The 25,824-nt window shown below is 40.6% G+C and overlaps 1 protein-coding gene across 1 annotated transcript in view; it reads left to right on the top strand.

Moving 5' to 3' along the window:
- The first annotated feature begins 840 nt into the window (after positions 1-840).
- The window catches only part of UBXN2A (UBX domain protein 2A), a 40,713-nt gene continuing 15,729 nt past the window's right edge, over positions 841-25,824 (top strand). The window contains exons 1-3 of the mRNA XM_028099629.2: positions 841-1,040; positions 13,306-13,358; positions 23,154-23,292. Coding sequence (XP_027955430.2) covers positions 13,318-13,358; positions 23,154-23,292 — 180 coding nt within the window. The 5' untranslated portion in view covers positions 841-1,040; positions 13,306-13,317. The remainder of the gene's footprint in view (positions 1,041-13,305; positions 13,359-23,153; positions 23,293-25,824) is intronic.

Genomic DNA, 25,824 nt, shown 5'->3' on the forward strand with positions numbered 1-25,824 from the left:
AGGGTGAGGGGTGACCATTCCTCTAGGGGAACTCTTGACCAGGAGCTCGGCAACTGCATCCAAGGTCAGGCAAAAAAGGGCTTTTCTTTCACAGGGACAAGTGAACGAAGACTAGAAAGAACTGGGTGTGGGGAAGTGGGAGGAACGGGTGGAGGTGGCAGTGACCACCCAACACATCAGTGTTTTGCACGAAGGTGAGCCGATTTTTCAGGAGTGGAGATAAGAAGGGGTTGCAGACCGGCTCAGGCTGATGGTGGGTCAAACTTTAGGGGCCTGGTGGAAGGAGAGCAGCTTAACTGAAGTTTGGTCAAGTCAAGGTAGCCCGTATTTCGTCCAGATTGGTCAGTGAGTGCAATCAGTTCACCTTACCATTTACGAGGCAAAACCGAAGGAAATTTGTACGGTCTGTGTCTGACCTGTCATAGGTAAAAACAAGAGTGCACGCGTGAGTCATATCTGAGTTACACGGGGAAGGATGGTTCCCTGCAGTAAACCCTTTCAGGAGCACAAAAGGGTGGGGGGATTTCTTTAACCGTCGCTTTCCAGAATCACAGGGCTCGGGTTAAGTTCAGCGTTGTCACAATGCAGGGAAATCTCTCCGCGGACTCAATCAGAGGCTGGGGAGGTAGAGAGGTAAATAGACGCTGGGTTCTCCGTTGAGCCCACACCTCGCTCCCAGCATTTTCGGGGCCGGGTAAGAAGGCAGCCAGCGGCTGCGCCGACGGCGGACAGGAGACCGCCGCCATTAGCGCGCGTCAGCGGAGGCCTGAGGCGCCGGCGGCCGGCCCCACCCCCCCCCGCGCGCGCGCGCGCGCTCTTGGGGCTGTGCGGAGCCAGCTCGGCGCGCGCTCGGCGCCCGGCGGCGGAGGCCCAGGGAGGCGGGCCGGGTCCCAGCGGCGGGGGCCCGCGAGCCTCAGCGGGTCTGGGGGCAGCGGTGCTCCTCGTCTGAGGGGCTCCAGCCCGACAGCGGCGGTGGCGCCGGCGGCCCCTGAGCGAACGGAGGACCAGGCCGGAAGGCGGCAGCGCGGCTGCGCCCGGAGGTCAGTGCGCTGGGGCCGCGCCGCGTTCGGCGGGGTGATGGGCTGGGCCGTCGGCTCGCCGCCGGCCGTGGACGAGCGATTCCCGGGCGGGGCGCGGGGTGGGGGGGCGTAGTTGGGTCGGGCGGAGCCGCAGCGCTCGGGTCACTCTCGGTGAGGCCGGGGTCCGGGCTGTTTCGGCGACGCTGGCGGCGGCGGTCGGGGCCAGACTCTGGCCAGCTCAGGTGAGCCGCGGCTCCGGCCTGCTGCCTGTGCTTGCGTCCTGCGTGGCGAGCTCCGTGCCAGCACCGCGGAGGGTTGCCGTTCTGGGGGCGCTCGGAAACTTGGAGTTAGGTGCACTTAAAATACCCCCATTTCCAAAGGCTTGCGCTGCTGGAGCACGGTGCAGAAATACAGCACGTTTGTTTGGGGTGGCCATTTCTCAGGTAGCTTCACCACCAGTCTCCCACGATAGTCTTTTTGTAGGTTTCGAGTTTGCTGTTTTCCATGTTTAATTTTTTGTATGTGCGTCTTTTTACTCGCAATTTCTTGTTAGCAATAAGGAACGTTAGGGTGGCGTCCAACATCGGTTCCTTCGTACATCACAGGAGATAATGGCAAATAAAGAGGAAACTGACAGTCTTTATTGATGTCAGTGTGGAACTGAAAAGTATGACATTGTATGAACACGTGAAAATCGGCCTCCGTATTTCAAAGTCATGGCTCAAGTGTGTTTTGGGAGTGTTTTATACGTTTTTAAATTACAGTTTTTAATGGGGAAAACTACTTAAAAGTTGATGTTGTTATGTCTTCTGTGTAAATATGCAGAAAGGCGTATTGATTTAAAAGGCAGTTAAATTCAGTGAATATTGAGCATCTGTTTATACCGCTGAAGTTAGTGCTAGGCACTGATGGCATCCAAAAACAGGAGGAATGGTGTGCAGGTTGGAGAGAGTGATTAAGCACGCAAGTAGTAATGATACGAGGCAGAATAAAGTATTAACAGAAATTCCTATTTGTTGAGTACTGACTCAGCGCTGCCCTGTGGTAAATACTTCACATTCATACTTTACTCAGTGCTTAATGTTAATTACCTAATTTATTCAAATTTTTTAATACCTACTGTCTGGTGATTGCCCACGATACCATGGTGACCCCTATAGATTATTTTTTTTTCTTTTCTTTTTTTTGATCCCTGTAGATTTTGCCTTTAAGGACTTTACATTGTTACTGGTTAACTAATCACAAAAGTCTCATCAGTTGACCCTTGAACAATGGTGGGAGTGTTAGGGGTGCCAATGCCCACACAGTGGAAAATCTGTGTATGAATTCTGATTCCCCAAAAACTTAACTGCTTATAGCCTACTACTGACTGAAAGCCTTATAGTCAATTAACACATATTTTGTATGTTATATGTATTATGGTGTTTGCTTACAGTAAACTAGAGAAAAGAGAATGTTATGAAGAAAATCATAAGGAAAATACATTTATAATATACTATATACTATGTATATAATATGTTAATATACTATGCTTGTAGTATATTATATGAATTATGCTTATAGTATATTGTATATACTATATAAACATATACTATATATAGTACATTTATACTTATATATAGTACATTTATAAATGTACTATATTTAGAAATATCTATGTATAGAAAAAAGTCTTCATATAAGTGGACTCGTGCAGTTCAAACCTATATTGTTCAAGGCTCAACTGTAAATGCCAGTAAACCTAGACAGAAGCTTAAAAAGGAAGAATATAGTATATTGTGAGAACATGTAACAAGGGGATAACCAGCTTGGGAAATCAGTTAAATTTTCTTAGGAAAGTAATCTTCCAGAGAAGATGTTATGGGTAAATAGGAATTAGTTAAAGGTGACCCCCCCCCAAAGGAGGGAATAAAGGTCCAGGCAAAGGAAATAGGTTCCCCAGAGGGAGGTTTAGGGAAATTTAAGGAACTGAAAGGTCAAAGCAGTTGGATTTAGTGTGGAACGCAAAAGGGGGGCAAGAGAGATGCCAGGTCTTTTAAGAAACGGTAAGAATTTGGGACTAGCTTTTTTTTTCTTTACCTTTAAGCTTTATAGTGAAATTTTCAAACTACTGAAATGTGATGAGATAATAGTACAGTGAACTTCTCTGTAGTATTTCCCAGAATATTTGGACCTTATTGGAAGAGCAATGGGTGGTCATTGAAAGGTTTTAACCAGGGAAGTTTGTCAAATTTGTATTTTTTTTTTAAGATTTTATTTTTTATTTGACAGAGAGAGCATAAGCAGGCCGAGTGGCAGAGGGAAGGGGAGAAGCAGGCTCCCCGCTGAGCAGGGAGCCCTCAAATTTGTATCTTAATCAGAAAGGTCACCCTAAGGGCATCTGGCTGGCCCAGTAGTAGAGCGTGAGACTCTTGATTTCAGGATTGTGAGTTCGAGTCCCATGTTGGGGGTAGACTGTGTGTGTGTGTGTGTACACGTACATAGATACAGAGAGAGAGGTCATCCTTATTTGGGCCTAGAGTTATGGCTGTGAGGGGATAGAGCACATTCTAAGGGTACATAGTTGATCTCTCCTCACTCTGCTAATAATTTTATATTTAGTCTTTCAGAGAAATTGTGGAACGTTTTCTAAAGGAAATTGTATTTGAGCTGGGTCTTGCAAGGTAGATAACACTTCAGTCCTGGAATTCAGCGCTGGAATGAAAATGTCTTGGTGTCAAAGGATGGCTGCCTTAGTGACCTTGACAGCCTCTGCTAAAGTGTCCCATTCCCCCTAGGATTTTCTCATTGAAATTACTTTTGTCACTATCACTTTGGTCCTTACGGGTATTTAACTTCCTCAATAACAATTTGTCTAGGAGAAGACAAAAATATTTTCAGTTACTCTGCAACTAAGATAAGCTGAAACTTTCCAGAATTTTTCATTTTTTATTATTTAACAGAAAACTAGAATTCTTTAAGCATACAAACTGTCTTTTAAAGTGTTTGATTTTGATGCTACCATAGTTTGTTTGCTCTTGGAAGCTTGGTGCCCTACTCCCATTCCATAGAAGATCTGGGTGAAAAGGACTCCACATGGAAATGTGATCCATCGGTTCCTTTGCCCTGTGTTTAATGCCAGGAATGGCTTTATCCCTATGGAGAAACTTCAGCTTCTGCACAAAGATAGCATACTCCATGGAATATCTTGATACAAAATCTTAATCTTAAAAAAAAAAAATGCAGCCTGTCATGTGCATTTACAAAAATAAATACAATTGGTAATATGCACATTTTTTTCTATTTGAATTCTAATGTATACATCAAAAAAAAACGGCTTTTCTTAGTAGTCTGAATCTATGTTGACTGGATTTTCCTTTCAGTGGATATGTTCCAAAAAGCTCAATCTAGTCTCTCTCCTGACTGATTTTATCACTGCAGTTGTTGGGAGTAAGTGGGATAATAATTGGGAAGGTGTTTGGTAAACTGTGAAACACAATACAAATATAAGATGGTAGTGGTACTAACTGGAAGTAAACTGAAGCAAAATGAAGGAAATTCTATTCATCTGTCCTTTCTAATACCAAGCTTCATGCTGGTAACTTAGACATTTGTCAGATGGCTTTTTTTATTCTCTGTAGTACAGTGCATGACTTAGGTTCATTTGTGTCACATGACTGTGATGATTGTAGAAGTTCACTCAGCTGATATAAATAGATTTTACATGGTTTATTACATCATACTAATTTAGGATAAATATCTAAAATAACGACTTTATGGGCGCCTGGGTGGCTCAGTTGGTTAAGCGACTGCCTTCGGCTCAGGTCATGATCCTGGAGTCCCGGGATCGAGTCCCGCATCGGGCTCCCTGCTCAGCAGGGAGTCTGCTTCTCCCTCTGACCCTCTTCCTTCTCGTGCTTTCTATCTCTCATTCTCTCTCTCAAATAAATAAATAAAATCTTTAAAAAAAAATAAAATAACGACTTTATGTCCATCTTAGATTGTTTTTTGGATTTTTTTTTAAAGATTTTATTTATTTATTTGACAGAGAGAAACAGTGAGAGAGGGAACACAAGCAGGGGGAGTGGGAAAGGGAGAAGCAGGCTTCCCGCCGAGCAGGGAGCCCAATGCGGGGCTCAATCCCAGGACCCTAGGATCATGACCTGAGCCGAAGGCAGACACTTAATGACTGAGCCACCCGGGCGCCCCTATCTTAGATTGTTTTTACTTCATAATTCTATGCCATGTTTGCTATTAGTAATTCAGTATATTTTTTCTTGTTAGTCTGCAAACTCCCTAAGAGATTGTGTCTGTCCCATTAACCCTTCTTTCATTAATTCTAAACCAGTGCCTTGCACATGGTGGTGGGAGGTTCAGTAAATATATAAATGTTTTTAAAAGTTTAATTAGTAAAATCAAAACTAAAAGTTCAAAGTAATTCAGAGAAAGACAATCATCATATGATCTCACTCATATGTGGAATTTAAGAAACAAAATAGGATCATAGGGGAAGAGAAGAAAAAAATGACGAAATCAGAGAGGGAGACAAACCATAAGAGACTTTTTTTATTTTTTTATTTATTTTTTTAAGATTTTTATTTATTTATTCATGAGAGACAGAGAGAGAGAGAGAGAGAGGCAGAGGGAGAAGCAGGCTCCCAAAGAGCAGGGAGCCCGATGCGGGACTCGATCCCAGGACTCTGGGATCATGACCTGAGCCGAAGGCAGACACTTAACTATCTGAGCCACCCAGGCACCCAGAGACTTTTTTTAAAGATTTTATTTTTTTATTTGACACAGAGAGAGCAGGGGCAGTGGCAGGCAGAAGGAGAGGGAGAAGTAGGTTCCCTGCTGAGCAGAGAGCCCGATGTGGGGCTCATCCCAGGACTCTGGGATCAAGACTGGAGCTGAAGGCAGAAGCTCAACCAACCAAGCTACCCAGGCGCCCACCATAAGAGACTCTTACTCATAGGAAACAAACTGAGGGCTGCTGGAGGGGAGGGGGGTAGAGGAATAGGGTAACTGGGTGATGGACATTAAGGAGGGCATGTGATGTAATGACCACTGGGTATTAAATAAGACTGATGAATCAATGATCTCTACCTCTGAAACCAATAGTACATTATATGTTAATTGAATTTAAGTTAAAAAAATAAATTTAAAGAAAAACAAACTTAACATGATTTAAAGCAAGTGCCTCCAAAAAACAAACAAGAAAAAAAATCTAAAAGTTCATAGCCGTATTGAAATTAAAACTTTGGAGTAAGCCTGAAGGTGTTTCAATACTGATTCTTATAGCAGATTATGACAGAGGAACAGGAAAAGAGAAAGGAGCAAACATTCTTGTATTCTTAGTATTTTTTTCTAGTCCTCAAAACAAACTTATGAGGATGAAAATCATCTCCATGTTACAGGTTTGGGGTTAGAGAAGGTAAGTAACAACAAAGTCACCAGCTCAAAAATGAGGTAGTCAGTATTCCAGTACAAGTTAGTTTGAATCTAAGGTCGTCTTCATTCTCTATTGGTGTCATAAAACAAGTAAAAACAATTTATTAGTAGCTTATAATTATAAAATGATGAAAAATATTAGCAATTTACCATACGATCCAGCAATTGCACTACTGGGTATTTACCCCAAAGATACAAATGTTGGGATCCGAAGGGGTATGTGCACCACAATGTTTATAGCAGCAATGTCCACAATAGCCAAACTGTGGAAAGAGCCAAGATGTTCATCGACAGATGAATGGATAAAGATGTGGTATATATATACACAATGGAATATTATGCACCCATCAAAAGGAATGAGATCTTGCCATTTGCAACGACGTGGAAGGAAATGGAGGGTGTTACGCTGAGTGAAATAAGTCAATCAGAGAAAGACATGTATCATATGACCTCACTGATATGAGAAATTCTTAATCTCAGGAAACAAACTGAGGGTGTCTGGAGTGGTGGAGGGTGGGAGGGAGGGGGTGGCTGGGTGATGGACATCAGGGAGGGTATGTGCTATGGTGAGTGCTGTGAATTGTGCAAGACTGTTGAATCACAGATCTGTACCTCTGAGGCAAATAATGCAATATATGTTAAGGAAAAAAAAAAGATAGCAGGAGGGGAAGAATGAAGGGGGGGAATCAGAGGGGGAGACGAACCATGAGAGATGATGGAAAAACAAACGGAGGGTTCTAGAGGGGAGAGGGGTGGGGGATGGGTTAGCCTGGTGATGGGTATTAAAGGACACATTCTGCGTGGAGCACTGGGTGTTATGCACAAACAGTGAATCATGGATCACTACATCAAAAATTAATGATGTAATATATGGTGATTAACATAACAAAAATTAAAAAAAAATAAAATTAGTGCCCTCCCCCCAAAAATTAGCAATTTGCTAGAGAACAATAACCTGTTAAAGGGAAACATAGTGAAATACACTTCAGGGATGGCTCCTCTTGGTTTTGGACTAGGCCAGGCATTGTGGAAGAAACAGGCAATGTGTAAGTCATGATACCTGTCCTCAAGGATCTTAGATCCAGTTAAAAAACACACAAAAAAACCCAACAGTAAACAGTCTCAGACAATATAATTTAAATACCGAAAATCTACATGCTTTAGGAGAGGAATATTAATATGGATTTAATATTTTACCTTTATGGTAGACATGGGACTTGAAAGATAATTAGGATTTGAATGCCCAGAAGGATGATTACAGTATGAACAAAGAAGTGTTATGAACATGTTATGTTTATGACATAATAAGGATCATATCTAAATTAAGGGATTATTTTAGAGTAGTTGAAAATAATGTTAGAAACACCACCACCAGGATATAATGTCCACAAGGGTTGGAATCTTTGTCTACTTTGTTCCGTATGTATCGAGCACCTAGAATCATACCTGGTGTATAGTAGGTGCTAAATAAATACACATTTTTAATGTTTTTAACAACTTCAGGTATAATTAATATGCAATAAGATGCACATTTTTTTAAAGATTTTATTTATTTATTTGACAGAGGCCAGCGAGAGAGGGAACACAAGCAGGGGGTGTGGGAGAGGGAGAAGCAGGCTTCCCGCGGAGCAGGGAGCCCGATGCGGGGCTCGATCCCAGGACCCTGGGATCATGACCTGAGCCGAAGGCAGACGCTTAACGACTGAGCCACCCGGGAGCCCCTAAGGTGCACATATTTAAGACATACCATTTAGGGCGCCTGGGTGGCTCAGATGGTTAAGCGTCTGCCTTCGGCTCAGGTCATGATCCCAGGGTCCTGGGATCGAGTCCCGCATCGGGCTCCCTGCTCCTTGGGAGCCTGCTTCTCCCTCTGCCTCTCTCTCTCTCTCTGTCTCTCATGAATAAATAAATAAAATCTTAAAAAAAAAAAAAAGACATACCATTTAATAAAATTTTTACCTGAAATGGTTTTCAATTCTATAATGCTTTTTTTTTTTTAAGATTTTATTTATTTATTTGAGAGAGAGAGCTGCGCATGCTGAAGCAGTGGGAGGAGCAGAGGGAAAGGGAGAAGCAGACTTGCACTGAACCCGGAGCCCTGTGTAGGGCACAGAACCCCGAGACCACAGCCCATGCCAAAATCAAGTCGCACCCCAACCAACTGAGCCACCCAGGCATCTCATAATGCTTTATTTCTTAAAAAAGAAGTAAATAAGTCAAAATGTAAACTTTCTGATACCTGAATGGTTGGGATGGGTGCTTATATTTTTCTCTATTTTGTGTATGTTTGAAGGGGAAGAATTTTAAAGGGAAGCAATTAAGGTTTAGAAATACAAGATTTGAAGGACAAAGTCTTAGAAAAAATTGGTGAACATGAGATTCTGGTTTTCTGAATATGTTTTTAATTTTTTTCTGCTTTTTAATTATTTTAAATTAGAATAATATATACATGTAGTTGAAAAGACAGTAGTGTTAGAAAACTAAAAATGCTCCATTCCCTTTCCCTAAGTACAACTACCTTTGAACTTAGCTGTTTTTTCTGTTATTTACAGTCATATTTCTAAACAGCATGTACATTCTGAGTCCTTATTGTTGAACATTGCCTTTCATATTCCTATTAGGATAGATTAACGATCTCAGCTTTCTTACGTTTACCTCCTTTACCTTCTCGCATCCTCTTAATGGTTTTAGTTCAGATTTTTTCTATACAATGAGTAAAAATATACACTATTTTTTTTCCCCTTAGACCTCAGGTCCATCCTCGGTCCAAAGATGGTGCTTGTATTTATCCAGTAACTGTAATAAACATTGCAAACTCAAAAGAACATTGACAATATTGTATCTTATATTTAACAATCATTTTTAATGCCTGCATTTTTATTTATTTTTTAATATTTTATTTGAGAGTGAGTGAGAGAGAGACGTAGAGAAAAGGAGCAGGGGGAGGGGTCGAGGGAGAGGGAGAAGCAGGCTTCCCGCTGAGCAGGGAGCCAGACAGGGGACTCGAGCCTGGGACTCCAGGATCATGACCTGAGCCGAAGGCAGATGCTTAACCTACTGAGCCACCCAGGTGCCCCATGGCTGCATTTTTAAAGCATATAGTTTACATATAATCTATTTAATCTATATAAATCTTTATAATCTATGCAAATTATTGGTACAAAAAAATCTTCTTGTCTGGTTTATTACTTTGTAAAACTAATGCCTAATCAGGTGCCTTACATATAATTAATATTGACTAAGATTTTTTGAATGAAATGGTCTATTTGCATTTTTAAGTTTAGAGAATAATTTTGGAAAAGCATTACAGGAAGGATTAAGAATTAGAAATACAAAATAACTTGATACAGTAGAGACATCCAATTTGCCTTAATTGTTGGATGCCATCCTCTTGGATGCTGTGGCTTTAGTGACTCCTACTTTACTCTCTAGCTACAAGGCAGAGTCTGAAGTTATTGTTGGGATGCCATTGATGTTGCTGTCCCTCACTTTATATTCCACACTCACTCCTCAGCCCCATTGCATTTCTTCCTTTTTCCTTGCCTTCCTGTTTCTCCTTGTCTTTCAGAATTTTTCACAATTATCTCATGAAAGGGTTAGGAAATAAATTTGCTATCAGTTTATATTCAATTCAATTCATAACAACTTTCAATGATAGGATATTTTCCAGAGCAAAGTCCACTATCCTACTTCAATTCCTAGCAAAACAGAGGCTAAGTGGGAATTAGTGCTCAACACAAATTGCTGTGGTTATTGGCCCAGCTCCATTCGCAGGCCCTAAGATCATTCAGACTGATTTTTATTGGATGAAAGGCTCCTGCCACCAGATCCTCAGTTACCAGATTAAATTCACCCCCACGTACTTTGGAGACTTTTTTTTGAGAGAGTGCTTTATTTTATTTTTATTTTTATTTTTTTAAGATTTTATTTATTTATTTGACAGACACAGCGAGAGAGGGAACACAAGCAGGGGAATGGGAGAGGCAGAAGCAGGCTTCCCGCGGAGCAGGGAGCCCGATGCGGGGCTCGATCCCAGGACCCTGGGACCATGACCTGAGCCGAAGGCAGACGCTTAATGGCTGAGCCACCCAGGCGTCCTTGAGAGAGCGCTTTAAGTGGTAGCAGTGGACTACTTGTGGCCATTTTCTTGTTCTCATGGCTTTAGGATGGCTCTGGTGGATCTTCAGTGGCTATTACTTTGCAGGTTTGCCTTCTATTCAAATATGCTTACTTTTTTTTTTAAGATTTTATTTATTTATTTATTTGACAGAGAGAGAGAGAGAGAGAGCATAAGCAGGGGGAGCAGCAGGCAGAGGGAGAAGCAGGCTCCCCACTGAGCAGGGAGCCCAATGCAGGCCTCGATCCCAGGACTCTGGGATCATGACCTGAGCCGAAGGCAGACGCTTAACCAACTGAGCCACCCAGGCGCCCCCAAATGTGCTTACATTTTTAAATATAGACATACACTATTTACATGTTATAGAAGTATTCATATATTTTTCACCCTGATTTTCCACATTTTTGGGAGTTTAAAGGAACCTGAAAGTAAGCTGTATACACAGACTTTACCCACCACAGCTGTTATTTGTTAGGAAAAATTGAAAGGGAACTAAATTCCCAGTAGTCATGGTATAGCTGCCTGGTGGAATAATATGTATCCTTTAAAAATAATTATGAAGCAATTGATGTAGCCAAATGGAAAAAGCACAGAAATGAAAATTACAGGAAACAAAAATCATTAATATAGTAGCAGTGCATTTGAATGTGTATGAAGAAATGGATGGGAAGAAACAAAAGTTTAAATAGTTACTGTTGGGGGTAATAAAAATATGGATTATTTTCTCTCTTTCCCAAACTTTCTCTATTAGTGTTTTGCCTTTATAAAAAATATTGTAAGAAACAAGCAAACAAATCAGTGTTTAAAGTAGTCCAAGCCATCTGTCCACTCTGAGGTCCTGGAAGCAACAACACAGTAGAAAAAACAAACATGCCAAACACCCAGATCTTGGTTTCTAAATACAGTTATAAAAAAAAAAAAAAAAGTAACTACGGCTCCTCAGAGAAAAGTCTGATTCGTGGGCTGGGGCAGAGAAAGAACAAATGATCCTGGAGCATCTTCTTGCTCCAGAAAGTAAGAAGGTGTTCACAGGATGATGAATACGTATCAAAAGGACATCACACTGAAGGGGTTCCCGTGGGACAAATCTGGGAAATGGAACATCAAAATAAATGGAACATCAAAACATTGACTAAAACCCATGAGTCCATACTCTTAGAGCTAAAAAAAAACATAATAAAAGATTGACTTTTATTTTTTTTAGGGTGGACTGTTCAGTAAACTCAACTGTCATGTGGAATCACTCTAACTAAGATAAGTTCCAAATAGATCTGAGATTTAAAATTTTTAAATTAAAGTTGAGGGGGTGCCTGGGTGGCTTAGTTGGTTAAGCATCTGCCTTAGGCTCAGGTCATGATTCCAGGGTGCTGGGATTGAGCCCTACGCTGGGCTCCCTTCTCCTCCCCCCTACTTGTTCTCTTGCGCGCTCTCTCTCAAAATCTTTAAAGAAACAATATTGACGGTCACATCAGCAAAACGGCAAAATAGGCAGTTGGAAGCTCATGTTCCCACAGAAACATTGAAAAACACGCAGAAGCTGTTAGAACCAACTTAGAACTCTGGAGAGTAGTTCATGGTGTATAGCAGCCAAGCAAATGCTGAATCAAGAAAAATGCAACTTAAAAAGAGCAGGCAAAACACATCAAAAATGGGCAAAGCACCTGAACGGGTATTTCTCCAAAGAAGATAGACAAATGGCCAATAAGCACATGAAAAAGATGCTCGCCATCACTAGTCACAATGAGATACACTTTATTAGGATGGTATTATTTAATAAAACAAACTGACAAGTATTGGCAAGGATGTGGAGAAATTAGAACCCTGGTACATTGCTGGAGGGAATACAAAATTATTCACAATAGCCAGAGGTGTAAACAGTCCAAATGTCCATCACCAGATGTGTAGGGGTGCCTGGGTGGCTCAGTCGGTTAAACGTCTGCATGATCCCGGAGTCCTGGGATCTAGCCCCACATCTGGTCCCCTGCTTAGAGGGAGTCTGCTTCTCCCTCTGCCTGCCCCTCCCGCCCGCTCATGCATGTGCGTGCATGTGCTCTCTAATAAATAAAATCTTGGGAAAAAACAGATGAATATGTAAACAAAATGTATATACATACAATGGAATATTAGCCATAAAAGGAAAGAATTTATGTTAAGTGAAATAAGCCAGACACAAAAGGACAAATGTATGATTCTATTTATGTGAAATACAAGGCAAATTCATAAGGGCAGAAGGTAGAATAGGGGTTACTAGGCCTGGGAAGAGAGAGGAAGAGGGAGTTATTGTTTAATGGGTACAGAGTTTCTTTTTGGGAAGTTGAAAGAGTCTAGGAAATGGATAGTGGTAATGATTGTACAACATTGCAGATATAATTGATGCCACTGAATTGTATACTGTACATCTCGTCAGTTTGCTTCCCCAAGGAATTGTAAGAATGAGAATGTTTCATTCACTTTTGTTTGTTAAACCAAAGGGCACACTATAATTTTTATCATAATTCTTAAGAAATAGTTGTAAAAAAATTTCTTTTGTTGGAAGATTATTAGATTCCAAAATTTATTTTTTATTGTTGTACTCTGTAGATGAAAATGACAGCTTTGAGTTTGGTCACATAAGTTCTTAAGACCCTTTCAGTGCTACTTTAGGGACACCTAATAGCTTATGTCAAAGATTATTAATGCATATATAAGAATGAACTTTTAATACTTGAGGACTTTAGTTTTTGTTTATTTTTACTTTTACAGTAAGACAAAAGAATGAAAGAAGTAGATAATCTCGAAAGTATAAAAGAAGAATGGTAAGTTAATTCAAGCTTTGCATTTCTTTGTTACTGCATTTCTTAGTATCTATTTTTACTGTATTTCACTGACAGATACAGTAAGTTTTCATTATGGGTCTTTCAGTTAAATAGCTAATGGTTGGGGCGCCTGGGTGGTTCAGTCATTAAGCGTCTGCCTTCGGCTCAGGTCATGGTCCCAGGGTCCTGGGATCGAGCCCCACATCGGGCTCCCTGCTCAGTGGGAAGCCTGCTTCTCCCTCTCCCACTCCCCCTGCTTGTGTTCCCTCTCTCGCTGTGTCTCTCTGTGTCAAATAAATAAATAAAATCTTTAAAAAAAAATAGCTAATAGTAATATATTTTAAAGTAATTTTTTTATCAAAACTGCATTGAATGGATTCTAATGAAGTTTTACATGTTTTTGTTATTAAAATGTTAAATTTCTCTCTGTTAGCATATTAACTTCTGTTAACTGAGAAATTCAAGTAACTGTTCCACTTTGTTAGTCTCTTATGTCGTATTGTCTTGGAGTCGTAGTGGAAATATAACGGCTCTGGAGTCAGATAAACAAGTTTGAATCCCATCGTTGTCTTTACTACCTCTTTGGCCTTAGAGCGACTTAGGTAGATTCTTTGAGCTTCTGTATCTTATCTACAAAACAGAGACGGGGGGTACGTATATGTTTGTACCTGAAAGGTTTTTATGAGAATTAAATAGCTGACATAAAGCACTTAGAAATTATTAGCACAGGGGTGCCTGGGTGGTTCAGTTGGTGGAGTGTGCCACTCTTGATCTCAGGCTTGTGAAAGATTTATTTATTTATTTGAGAGAGAGAGTGCACCCTAGCGTGCGTGGGATGGGGGAGGAGCAAAGGGAGACGAGAATCTCAGGCCGACTCCCCAATGAGCGCAGAGTGCTATGTGGGGCTCAGTCTCATGAGGCTCATATCATGAAATCAAGAGTTGGGCAAGGCTCAGATCATGTCCTGAGCCGAAATCAAGAGTTGGATGCTTAAGCAACTGAGCCACCCAGGGGCCTCTAAAATAAAATCTTTAAAAAAATAGTAATGAGGGCGCCTGGGTGGCTCAGTCGGTTAAGCGACTGCCTTCGGCTCAGGTCATGATCCTGGAGTCCCGGGATCAAGTCCCACATCGGGCTCCCTGCTCGGCAGGGAGTCTGCTTCTCCCTCTGACCCTCTTCCCTCTCGTGCTATCTCTCATTCTCTCTCTCTCAAATAAATAAATAAAATCTTTAAAAAAAAATAAAAATAAAAAAATAGTAATGATAGCACATAATAGGCACTCAGTAAATGGTAGGTGCAAAATCTATGGTTCTTATCAATATAGAAAATTTTATTTTCACTTATCTGAGGTGGAATGTTTATTTTTGTATTATGCTGTTTGTTTTAAATAGTAAATTTGGGAATAGTAAATAAATGGGAGAGGTAAATTCTCCCATTCATTGTCCATTTAAGGAGAAAGACAGCTATTTCATACTTAAAAATACTTTGTAAATGCTTCTATACTAAACAAATATTATTTTTCTATTTTATATAAATATTTGATACTAACTATAATTGTGAGATTGTGTCAGAGGGCCTCTAAGACCACCCCCAGGTTTGATTATTTGCTGAGAAGATGCAAAGGACTCAGCATATAGTCATACTAATGACCATGATTTATTTCATTATAATGAAAAGATACAATGAAAAATCAGCAAAGGGGAAAAGCACATGGGGTGAAGTTCAGAGGAAACCAGGCACAAACTTTCAAGAGTCCTTACCCAGTGGAATCACCCAGGATGCACTTAATTCTCCCAGTAATAAGTTATGACACCACATGTAAATAGTTGTCTTCCTAAGGAAGTTCAATGGAAATCAGTCTAGGGATTTTTATTGGGGTGTTGTAATATGTATCAGTACTATGAATGTAATTAAATAATTAGTAAGGTATCTATACAAAAATACTAGGAATAGATTTTACAATTTTCTTTGTAACAAAAATAGATATTGTTAGAAATACTGGTCCAGTAAAAAAACGTAAAGACTTTTCCCTAAGTTATATCAGTAGTTCAAAGGCTGTAAGTGGTGAAGATCCATATTTACCAATGTGCTATCGAAGTATACACAGATGCAAATTCTTCACCCATTTGGACAACGGCTGATAACCTTATTTATTCAGAACACAGTAGTGAATGAGAAAGTCAGCAGAAGAGGGTATTCTGTAGCCAAAATAGATATATCAAAGTCCTTTTCCTGAACTTGTGTACTTTTTATTATCAGAGGAACTCCTGAAACTTCAAGACTATATACTGAGCCATAACAACTTTGTTACCTGGTTTTTAAATTATGGAGAGGAGTATTGATATTTATATCATAAAAGGATAGTGACAAGTAAGGGAAAGGATGACAGAGTAGAAAGCATAGATGAAATAATAAAGTTGTCTGGATATTTTTAGTGTTAAGGCAAGTCTTCATAAATTCATATGCCCATGGGATTTTGCTGCATTCTATCTTAATATAGTACAATACAAAGGGATTCCCTGAATTAAATAATAAAGAATTAAATATGGTGTACTGTCCCATTTTTCCCTGTCAGGAATGTCTTTCATGCTCATTTTTATTTTGTATTTTATTTTATTTTAGTGCATTGGCGGGGAGGGGCAGAGGGAGAGAGTATGAAAGTCTTAAGCAGGCCCCATGCCCAGCGTGGAGCCCAATGCAGGGCTTTATCTCACAACCCTGAGATTGTGACCTGAGCTGAAATCAAGAGTTGGATGCTTAACTGAGCCACCCAGGGGCCCCCTCTTTCATGCTCTTTTTAAAAAAATTATTGTGGTGCTTGGGTGGCTCAGTCTTAAAGTGTCTGCTTTCGGCTCAGGTCATGATCCCAGGGTCCTGGGATCAAGCCCCACGTTGGGCTCCCTGCTCAGTGGGAGGCCTGCTTCTCCCCTTTGCTTGTGTTCCTTCTCTCGCTGTGTCTCTCTCTGTCAAATAAATAAATAAAATCTTTTTTAAAAAATTATTACTAATAAACTTTATTTTTAAGAGTAGTTTTAGGTTTAAAGAAAAATTGAGCAGAAAATACAAGTTCCCGTACCCCATCCTCCCCTTCCCCACCACACACACAGTTTCCTATCTTATTAACATCTTGTATTATGTAGTATATTACAGTTTGGAACCAGTATTGATACATTATTAATTGTTGTTTACATTTGGGCCCATTTTGTGTATTGTACAGTTCTTTGGGGTTTGACAAATGTTGCCGATGCATATGGTGTTGTGCTTTTACTTATTTAAGTTTATTATTACTGTTATTTTTCTTTTTTTAGTAATCTCTATACCCAATATGGGGCTTGAACTCACAGCCCTGAGATCAAGAGTTGCATACTCTTCCATCTGAGCCAGCCAGGTGTTGTGCTTTTAATTCCAGGTACCAGTTGTTACTGCTGGTTTATAGGAAAGCACTTGGCTTTTATATATTAATCTTATATTCTACAGCCTTGCTAAAATTGCTTATTAGTTCCAGAAGTTTGTTGTTATTTGGGATTTTCTGTGTAGACAGTCATGTCATCTGCAGACACAGAATTTTATTTCTTCCTTCCCAATCTGTATACCTTTTATTTCCTTTACTTGTCTTACTGACTTAGCTAGGATTTGCAATATGGCATTGAAGAGGAGTGCCGAGTAGGGGCATCTTCGTCTGATTCCTGATCTTAAGGGGAAAGCATCTAGTTTGTTGTCATAAAGTATGACGTTAGCTGTAGGTTTTTTGTAGATGTTTTTATCAAGTTAAGAGAGTTCTTCTGTGTTCCTAGTTTGCTGAGAGTTTTTATCAAGAATGAGACAACATCAGACCTAGCCATATTTAGCCTACCCTTAGTGTAGGCTTAGTGTAAGTGTAAGCTTAGTGTAAGTGTAAGCGTATTTCTTAAAACATGGTCCTTATTACAATATTTTGTACTATGTTTAATTCTCAGTATGCTCTGAGATAGAAGTTAAAACCAAGCTTTAATCCTAAATGAAAAAGAAAACAGTTTTTAAGATGTGCCTTTGTAACTGCAATTTAGAATTTCCAAGTTAATTCAGAAAATATTAGCTTTTTCCATAAGGGACTCTTAACTCTAGGATAGATGCCAGGGTTGCTGGAGGGGAGGTTAGTGGGGGGATGGGGTAACTGGGTGATGGGCCTTAAGGAGGGCACGTGATGTAGTGAGAGCACTGAGTGTAATATACAACTGATGAATCACTGACCTCTACCTGAAACTAATAATACATTATATATTAATTGAATCTGAATAAAATTTAAAAAAGAATGTGTTGGATGTTGTCAGATGCTTTTTATCTGTTGATATGATCGTGATTTCTCTTCTATAGTGTATTGATGTGTTGGATTATATTAATTGATTTTCTCATGTTGGATCAGCCTTGCATACCTGGAATAAATCCTACTTGATTACAGTGAGGATTTTTGTATCTATGTTCATGAGAGATATTGATGAGGAAGCAGAAGGCAAGCTGAGGGCGAAGTACAAGCTGACACCCTGCAATCCCCCCAACTCCCAGGTGGGATATGTGTGACATTCCTCAGGCACTGCTGGCTGCCCTAAAACTAAGGGAAGGAAAAAAACAAATGGTTAATAAAGATCACAGTCATGAGTCTCCATCAGTTTACAAATGTCTTAGTGATTTAGAAGAAAAAAAGCATTCTTATCAATAACCTAACTTCCAGAAAGAAACTCTAAATTAACTTAATGTTATTGCTTTATTATAGGGAAAAACAATCTTAACTTTACCAAGGCAAGGCCTCCAGTATCTCATAGGTTCTCTTTAGCATATGAAAGTTCTTTTGAAAACCTTTTATTTCCTTTACTTGTCTTACTGACTTAGCTAGGATTTGCAATACGGCATTGAAGAGGAGTGCTGAGTAGGGGCATCCTTTCTCCTTACCTCCCCAACTTCCCAAGTGTATAATCAGCCACGCCTCACAACCCGGAGGCAGCAGCTCTTTCTGCCCATGGGTCCTCTCCCCATGCTTTAATAAAATCACCATTTTTGCACCAAAGATGTCTCAAGAATTTTTTCTTGGCTTTCGGCTCTAGACCTCACCTACATTCAAAAATTACATCAATACTGTTTTTATCCTTTCTTGAAATATCTTTGTCTGGTTTTATTTACTTTATTTTTTTTTAAAGATTTATTTATTAATTTTAGAGAGAGAGGGGGAGAGAGCGCTTGTGCACATATGAGTGCGGGAAGGGGCAAAGGGAGAAAGATAATCCTGAGCCAACTCTGCTGAGCACAGAACCTGTTGTCGGGCTCGATCCCACAACCCATGAGATTATGACCTGAGTGAAAACCAAGAGTTGGGAGTTAGAAGTGTTCCTTCTGCTTTTATTTTCTTAAAGATATTGTAGAGAATTGGTATCATTTCTTTCTTAAATGTTTGATAGAATTTACTAGTGAAATCTTTTTATTTTTTTAAGATTTTATTTAAGAGAGAGTAAGCTAGAGAGAGAGTGCACACGCGCTGTGCGTGTAGGTTGGGGGGGGGATGGGGCTGAGAGGCAGAGGGAGAGGGAAGGAGACGCTCTCCTGAGCAGGGGGCCCCACACCCGGCTCCATCCCAAGACCCTGATATCATGACCTGAGCAGGTGTTCTGGCCGGTTAAGCTTAACTGACTGAGTCACCCACTAATGAAATCTTTTGTGCCTAGTGCTTTCTGTTTTGGAAGATTGTTAATTATAGACTCAGTTTTCTTAATAGATACAAGCCTTTGTATATGTTCCTCTTTAATGTAAGTTTTGGTGGATTGTCCCTTTCAAGGAATTGGTCCATTTCATCTAAGTTATCAAATTTGTGGGCGTAGAGCTATTTATAATGCATCTCCACACACTGTACTCTGAACCTCTTAAAAACCTAGCCTATTTCTTGCTCATCATTGTATCTCCTTACCACCTACCATATAGTAGGTACTCAATGTTTGAATGACTTGAATTAACAAAATGAGGCTTAATAGAATTTACATATCAAATAGGTAGGATAAAGGACTAAAACTACTTTGGATGCTCAGCTTTATTGGCTTTTTACTTAGTAATTGTGTATAAACTGCTTTCTTAAAGCTAGGACACAGGGGTGCAAGGGAACCTGGTTCTGGAGGTCCCAAACATACCAGGTGCAGGCACTAGCCACTGACAAAATCCAAAGGCAGAGAAACAAGTGGTAGTGAAACAAGAAAGGGATTTATTTCAGTGAGGCCAATGCTGGAAAGACAGCAGACTAGCATTTCAGACTGTATCCAGAGAGCCAAAAATCCTTCCAGGTTTAAGGAAACTGTGGGACAAAAGTGGGTGGGTGCATACAGGTAGGCAGTGAAGGTCAAATTGATCATTGTCTTGGAGTTGATTGTGGGCTGGGTCTTGCTGGTTCAGGGCAGTTCTTATTGCTTGAGGGGGTAGTTTCAGTTCCCATCAGGGGATCCTTTGCCCGTGGGGTCTTTTGCCTGAGCCAAGAAACAATCTGGAAAGAACCCAGCTAGAAAGTGAGGTCAGATGGAGACAGACAGGGGCACCTGGGTGGCTCAGTTGGTTAAGCGTCTGCTTTCAGCTCAGGTTATGATCTTGGGGTCCAGGGATCAAGCCCTGTGTCCGGTTCCTCGTTCAGTGGGGAGGAGCTTGTCCCTCAGCTTGTCCCTCTGGCCCTCCCCTGCTCCTACTCTTTCGTCTGTCTCTCAAAATCTTTTTTTTTTTTTTCAAGAGTTTATTTGTTTGACAGAGACACAGCGAGAGAAGGAACACAAGCGGGGGAGTGGGAGAGGGAGAAGCAAGCTTCCCACTGAGCAGGGAGCCCTGTGAGGGGCTCGATCACAGGACCCTGGGATCATGACCTGAGCTGAAGACAGACACTTAACTGAGCCACCCAGGTGCCCCTCAAATAAATAAAATCTTTAAAAAAAAAAAAAAGATGGAGGCAGCCAAAGTCCAATTTTTCTGGCAAATACCAGAGAGCATTCAGTGGTTATGGTGATTACTATCAAATATTGTGTGCCAGTATGTGTACTGATACATACTGTATACCAGGTATCGGCTTTTGTGTTTGCGTGTAACCATGTAAGATAGATGGTAGTAGCTGCATTTTGCAGATGAAAAAGCCAGATCACGTAGAGGCTGCTAGGTTTCTCGCCCAAAGTCAGTGTGACTCAGTGCCTAAACACAAACACCAAAGCCTGAACTTTCATTAGACAATATCCTCTACAATATCCTCTACTGCTACATAGCTATACTGATTAAAGAGGGGAAGATCATTAGTATTGTGAGAAATCATCTTAGGATGTGATTATTTTTATGTAAGAAGTATCATGCCATTGCTTTCGGAAGGGCATAATTAATACTTTGTGATAACATGAAGAGTCTTAAGAATATGTAGAGATTACCTAGAAGAGTAAAAAAAGTATACCTAAATTAACATATTGCTCTGAGTGTTCCATTTTAATAACATAGCGATGACTATTTGGTCTGGTGCAATGATTAAGAGTACAGGCATTGGTACTTGGTTCAGTTTCCAGCTCTGCCTCCCGATGGCTTTGTGATCTTCAGCAAATTGCTGGGGGGAGGGCGGTGCAGAGGGAGAGGGAGGAGCAGGCTCCCTGCTCACAAGACAATGTGGGTAGATCCCAGAACCCCAGGGTCACAACCTGAGCTGAAGGCAGACACTTAACCGACTGAGCCCTCAGGCGCCCCTCTTTTTTGTTGCTGTTGTTTTACCTTTTTTTTTTTTTTTTTGCTTAAGTTTTTTTTTTGATGTGCTAGATGGGATAAAAACAATATGTGCCTTTTTAGGTCATTGTGAGGATTGAATGAGTTAACCCATGTAAAGCACTTAAAATAGTTCCCAAAATATATTAATAAATGCTCAATAAATGTGAGCTATTAAGAGAAGCTTTATAGCATATCACAGGTGCATAGATGTGGAAGGAAGATGAACAGCGTTCTAATGCTGTCTTTGCTACTTACTAGCTTTAACCTCATATAACTTAACCTTTCTGTGACTCATTTTCCTTCCTATAAAAATGTGGATAAGAGTATCTATATTATTGAAAAAAAAGTATCTATATTATAGTTCCTGGCACAATATGAGAGCTGTAAAAATATTATTTATGGGATCTGAGAAGTTATATTTCAGTACATGTATGAATTTTCTGTATGACTTTCAAAAAGATTGGTCAGAAACCATCTTTTCTGTCAAATCTTCAGTAATATTTCTTAGATGATAAAATATAAATGCAAAATAAAAACCAGTAGATGGGGGTAGGCAAAATGGATGAAGGGAGTCAAAAGGTACAAACTTTCAGTTATAAAATAAGTCATGAGGATGTAATAGATAGCATGGCAACTATAGTTAAAAATATTCTATTGCAGGGGCGCCTGGGTGGCTCAGTTGGTTAAGCGACTGCCTTCAGCTTGGGTCAGGATCCTGGAGTCCCGGGATCGAGTCCCGCATCGGGCTCCCTGCTGAGCAGGGAGTCTGCTTCTCCCTCTGACCCTCCCCCCCTCATGCTCTCTCTCTGTCTCATTCTCTCTCTCAAATAAATAAAATCTTTGGGTGCCTGGGTGGCTCATTTGGTTAAGCGACTGCCTTCGGCTCAGGTCATGATCCTGGAGTCCCGGGATTGAGTCCCACATCGGGCTCCCTGCTCGGCAGGGAGTCTGCTTCTCTCTCTGACCCTCTTCCCTCTCGTGCTCTCTATCTCTCATTCTCTCTCAGATAAATAAATAAATAAATAAATAATCTTTAAAATTAATAAATAAATAAAATCTTAAAAAAAAACTATTGTATATTGGAAAGTTGCTAAAAAATTATATCTTAAAAGTTCTCATTGCAAAAAAAAATTTCTGTAACTGGTGATAGATGTTAACTAGACTTACTATAGTGATCATTTCCTAGTATATACAAATATCGAATCATGTTGTATACCTGAAACTAACATGTTGATTATACCTCAAATAAAAAAATAGTAGAGTGTTAAACTACTACAAATCAAAAATCTTCAGTGGGAAATCTCATTCAGAAGTATGCAAACAATCAAAACTATGATTAGGACTGTTCCTGACACATTATCACCTTTAGTTTCAAGAGTGCTTTCTGTTGGGGCACCTGGGTGGCTCAGTGGGTTAAGGGTCGGCCTTCAGCTCAGGTCAGGATCCCAGGGTCCTGGAAACGAGCCCCACTTTGCGCTCCCCAGTGAGTGCAGAGTCTGCTTCTCCCTCCCCTTCCGCCCCTCCCCCCCAACTCGTGCTCTCTCTCAAATAAGTAAATAAAATAAAATATTTTTTATTACCAGAAGGCACATAGTAACCCCTTGTAAAGCTGTTTTGAGCTTTTTGTGAAGAACACATTTTTATACTCTGGACCAGTAATTTTCAACCTGGTGAGATTTTTGGCCCCCAGAGGATATCTGGCAATGTCTAGAGATGGTTTTGGTTATTACACTGGAGGTGGAGGTGGGTGGAGTATGCATGATACTGGCATCTAGTGGGTAAAGGCCACAGATGCTACCAAACATCCTACAATACATAGGGCAGCCCACACAGCAAAGAATTATCCCTCCCCAAATATCAGTAGACTGAAGTTGAGAAAACCCTGCTCTGGACCCAAATGGTTAATGACTTTCCAAGGTCACATATCTGCTAGAATCTTAATTTAGAAGTGGGTCAAAACTGCGGGACTGAAAGCATTTCATTTCAGGATCCTTTAACTAGAAATTCATGTAAATTTTTGGAAAAGTAATAGTAGTGCTTAATTTCCTTTTTTTGTGTAGGGTTTGTGAAACAGGATCTGACAACCAACCTCTTGGTGATGATCAACAAAGAAATTGTGAATATTTTGTTGACAGCCTTTTTGAGGAAGCTGAGAAGGTTGGTGCCAAATGCATGTCTCCCACTGAACAGAAGAAACAGGTAAATGTCCATAACTTTTTTCTCACCCAGTGTTTCTCAAAGTAAGATATTATTTACCTTTTTCACTGTGTTGATACTGCAAAAGCGATGGTGGGTAAAACTGCCGGTGCCTTGGGAGCAATGAAGGCAGTGACACCAAACTGTACTAGTAATTACCGTATCTTTTGCTTGCATTTGGTGGGGGGCATGCTAGTTGCTATTAAGAGCATCCCTGATGAAGCCAGTCTTGGGACAGCTTTATAAAACAGTGTGTGTGAGGAGAGTGCATTGGAAGTAGATGGCTTAAAACCTTGCAAGCCTAAATTTGCCTGTATTCTGCCTTCACACTTGATTAATAAATGCCGTTCTGATATCTGAGCCTTTGTTGTTTTTTTTGTTTTGTTTTGTTTTTTAAGGTTTATGTATTTATTAGAGTGCTTGTGCACGTGTGTGAGCGAGCAGCGGTGGGGGGACCAAGGGAGAGAAAGAGAAAGAACCCCAAGCAGACTCCCCACGGAGCAGGGAGCCCGATGCGGGGCTCCATCCCAGGGCCCTGGGATCAGGACTTGAGCTGAAACCTGGTCAGTGTTTAACCGACTGAGCCACCCAGGGGCCCCGTGGTATCTGAGCCTTTGTATGTGGCACCTTTTACTCACTGAAAGTTGTTAGAATCTTTAACCCTGTGTTATGCCTTGATGGTGGGTCCTTTTTCATTTATTCAATCTAGAAACTCATGTTTACCATTCTGGGACATTTTTTTATGTTGCTTATTTTGCTCTCCTCCATTGCTAATCCCTCTAGAATGCGTTTACTTCCATATTGGACCTCTTGGACCAAGCCTCTTAATTTTTTATTGTTTCTTCTATTTTCCACCTCTGTAATTTTGTTCTATTTTAATTGGGATCGCTCTTTGACCTTATATTCAGTCTGTTCAATATCCATTTTCAGGTTCTTTTTTTTTTTTTTTTTTTTTTTTTAGATTCTATTTATTCATGAGAGACAGAGAGACAGAGGCAGAGGGAGAAGCAGGCTCCCTGCGGAGCAGAGAGCCCAATGCAGGACTTGATTCCAGGACCCTGGGATCATGACCTGAGCCAAAGACAGACATTTAACCGACTGAGCCACCCACACGTCCCTCCATTTGCAGTTTCTAAGAGCTCTTTTATTTCCTGAATATTCCCTCCTTTTCAGACATTATATTCTCTCATGAGTGTTATCAATTTTGGATTCTTGTTTTTAAGTTTCTTTTTCTTTTTTCTTTTAAGTAGCCTCCATGCCCTGTGTGGAGCCCAACACGAGGCTTGAACTCACAACCCTGAGATCAAAACTTGAGCTGAGATCTAGTCTGGACGCTTAGGGGTGCCTGGGTAGATTAAGTGTCCGACTGTCGGTTTTGGCTCGGGTTGTGATCTGGGGCACAGAAGTGGGAAATGTGGTATTGAGCCCCACTTCGGGCTCAATAGTCTGTTCAGAGTCTGCTTAGGACTTCCTCTACCCACCCACCCCCACCCTGTGCTTATGCATGTGCTCTTTCCCTCTCAAGTAAATCTTAAAAAAAAAAAAAAAAAATTGGAGGTTAACCAACTGAGCCACCCAGGGGCCCCTATTTTTCAGTTTCGTCTGTTTTCCTCAGTGTTTTTTTTTTTTTTAAGATTTTATTTATTTATTTGACAGAGAGAGACACAGCAAGAGAGGGAACACAAGCAGAGGGAGTGGGAGAGGGAGAAGCAGGCTTCCCACGGAGCAGGGAGCCCAATGCGGGGCTCCATCCCAGGACTCTGGGATCATGACCTGAGCCGAAGGCAGACACTTAACAACTGAGCCACCCAGGCGCCCCTTCCTCAGTGTCTTTATGAAGGAATAGTTCTTTTCCTGTTTGTTTTGTTCTCACCTTTTATGTGAGTACCCTGAGAACAGAGAATTGGTTATAGGTATAAAAGGGCGGTATAGTTTAGTGGCTAAGAGTGTGGATTCAAGGGGTGCCTGGGTGGCTCAGTGTCTTAAGGGTCCTGCTCTTGATCTCTGCTCAGGTCTTCACCTCAGGGTTGTGAGTTCAAGCCCCATGTTGGGCTCCATGCTGTGCCCCTCCTGTTTTGTTTTGATAAGATTTTATTTATTTGAGAGAGAGAGGAAGAGAGGGAGAGGTAGAATCTAGAGCAGACTCCGCACTGAGCACAGAGCCCAACATGGGACTCGATCCCACAATCGGGAGATCATGACTTTAAAAAAAAAAAAGTGTGGATTCGAGCCCTACCTCCACCCCCTACTGACTGTGTGACTTTGGATAATTTAATCAATCTTCTGTGTTTCCATTTCTTTCTATATATAAAGGGATAATAATACCTACCTTGTGTAGATTTTGGGAGGGGTAAATAAATTTAATAGGGAAAGTGCTTTAAACAGGATTTGTTACACACTAAGTACATAGGTAGGTAGGTAGATGTGCTAATAATATATGCTATCATTATTATGATTATTTTCCCTAACATCATAATGGAATGATTGTTACTTAATAGGTACTCAGTAAATGTATATTGAATAAATAAATGATTG

The sequence above is a fragment of the Eumetopias jubatus genome, unplaced genomic scaffold (genome assembly GCF_037043125.1).
Source record: "Eumetopias jubatus isolate StellerSeaLion01/CBP00866 unplaced genomic scaffold, mEumJub1_p1.0 scaffold_9, whole genome shotgun sequence".
Classification (NCBI taxonomy): domain Eukaryota; kingdom Metazoa; phylum Chordata; class Mammalia; order Carnivora; family Otariidae; genus Eumetopias; species Eumetopias jubatus.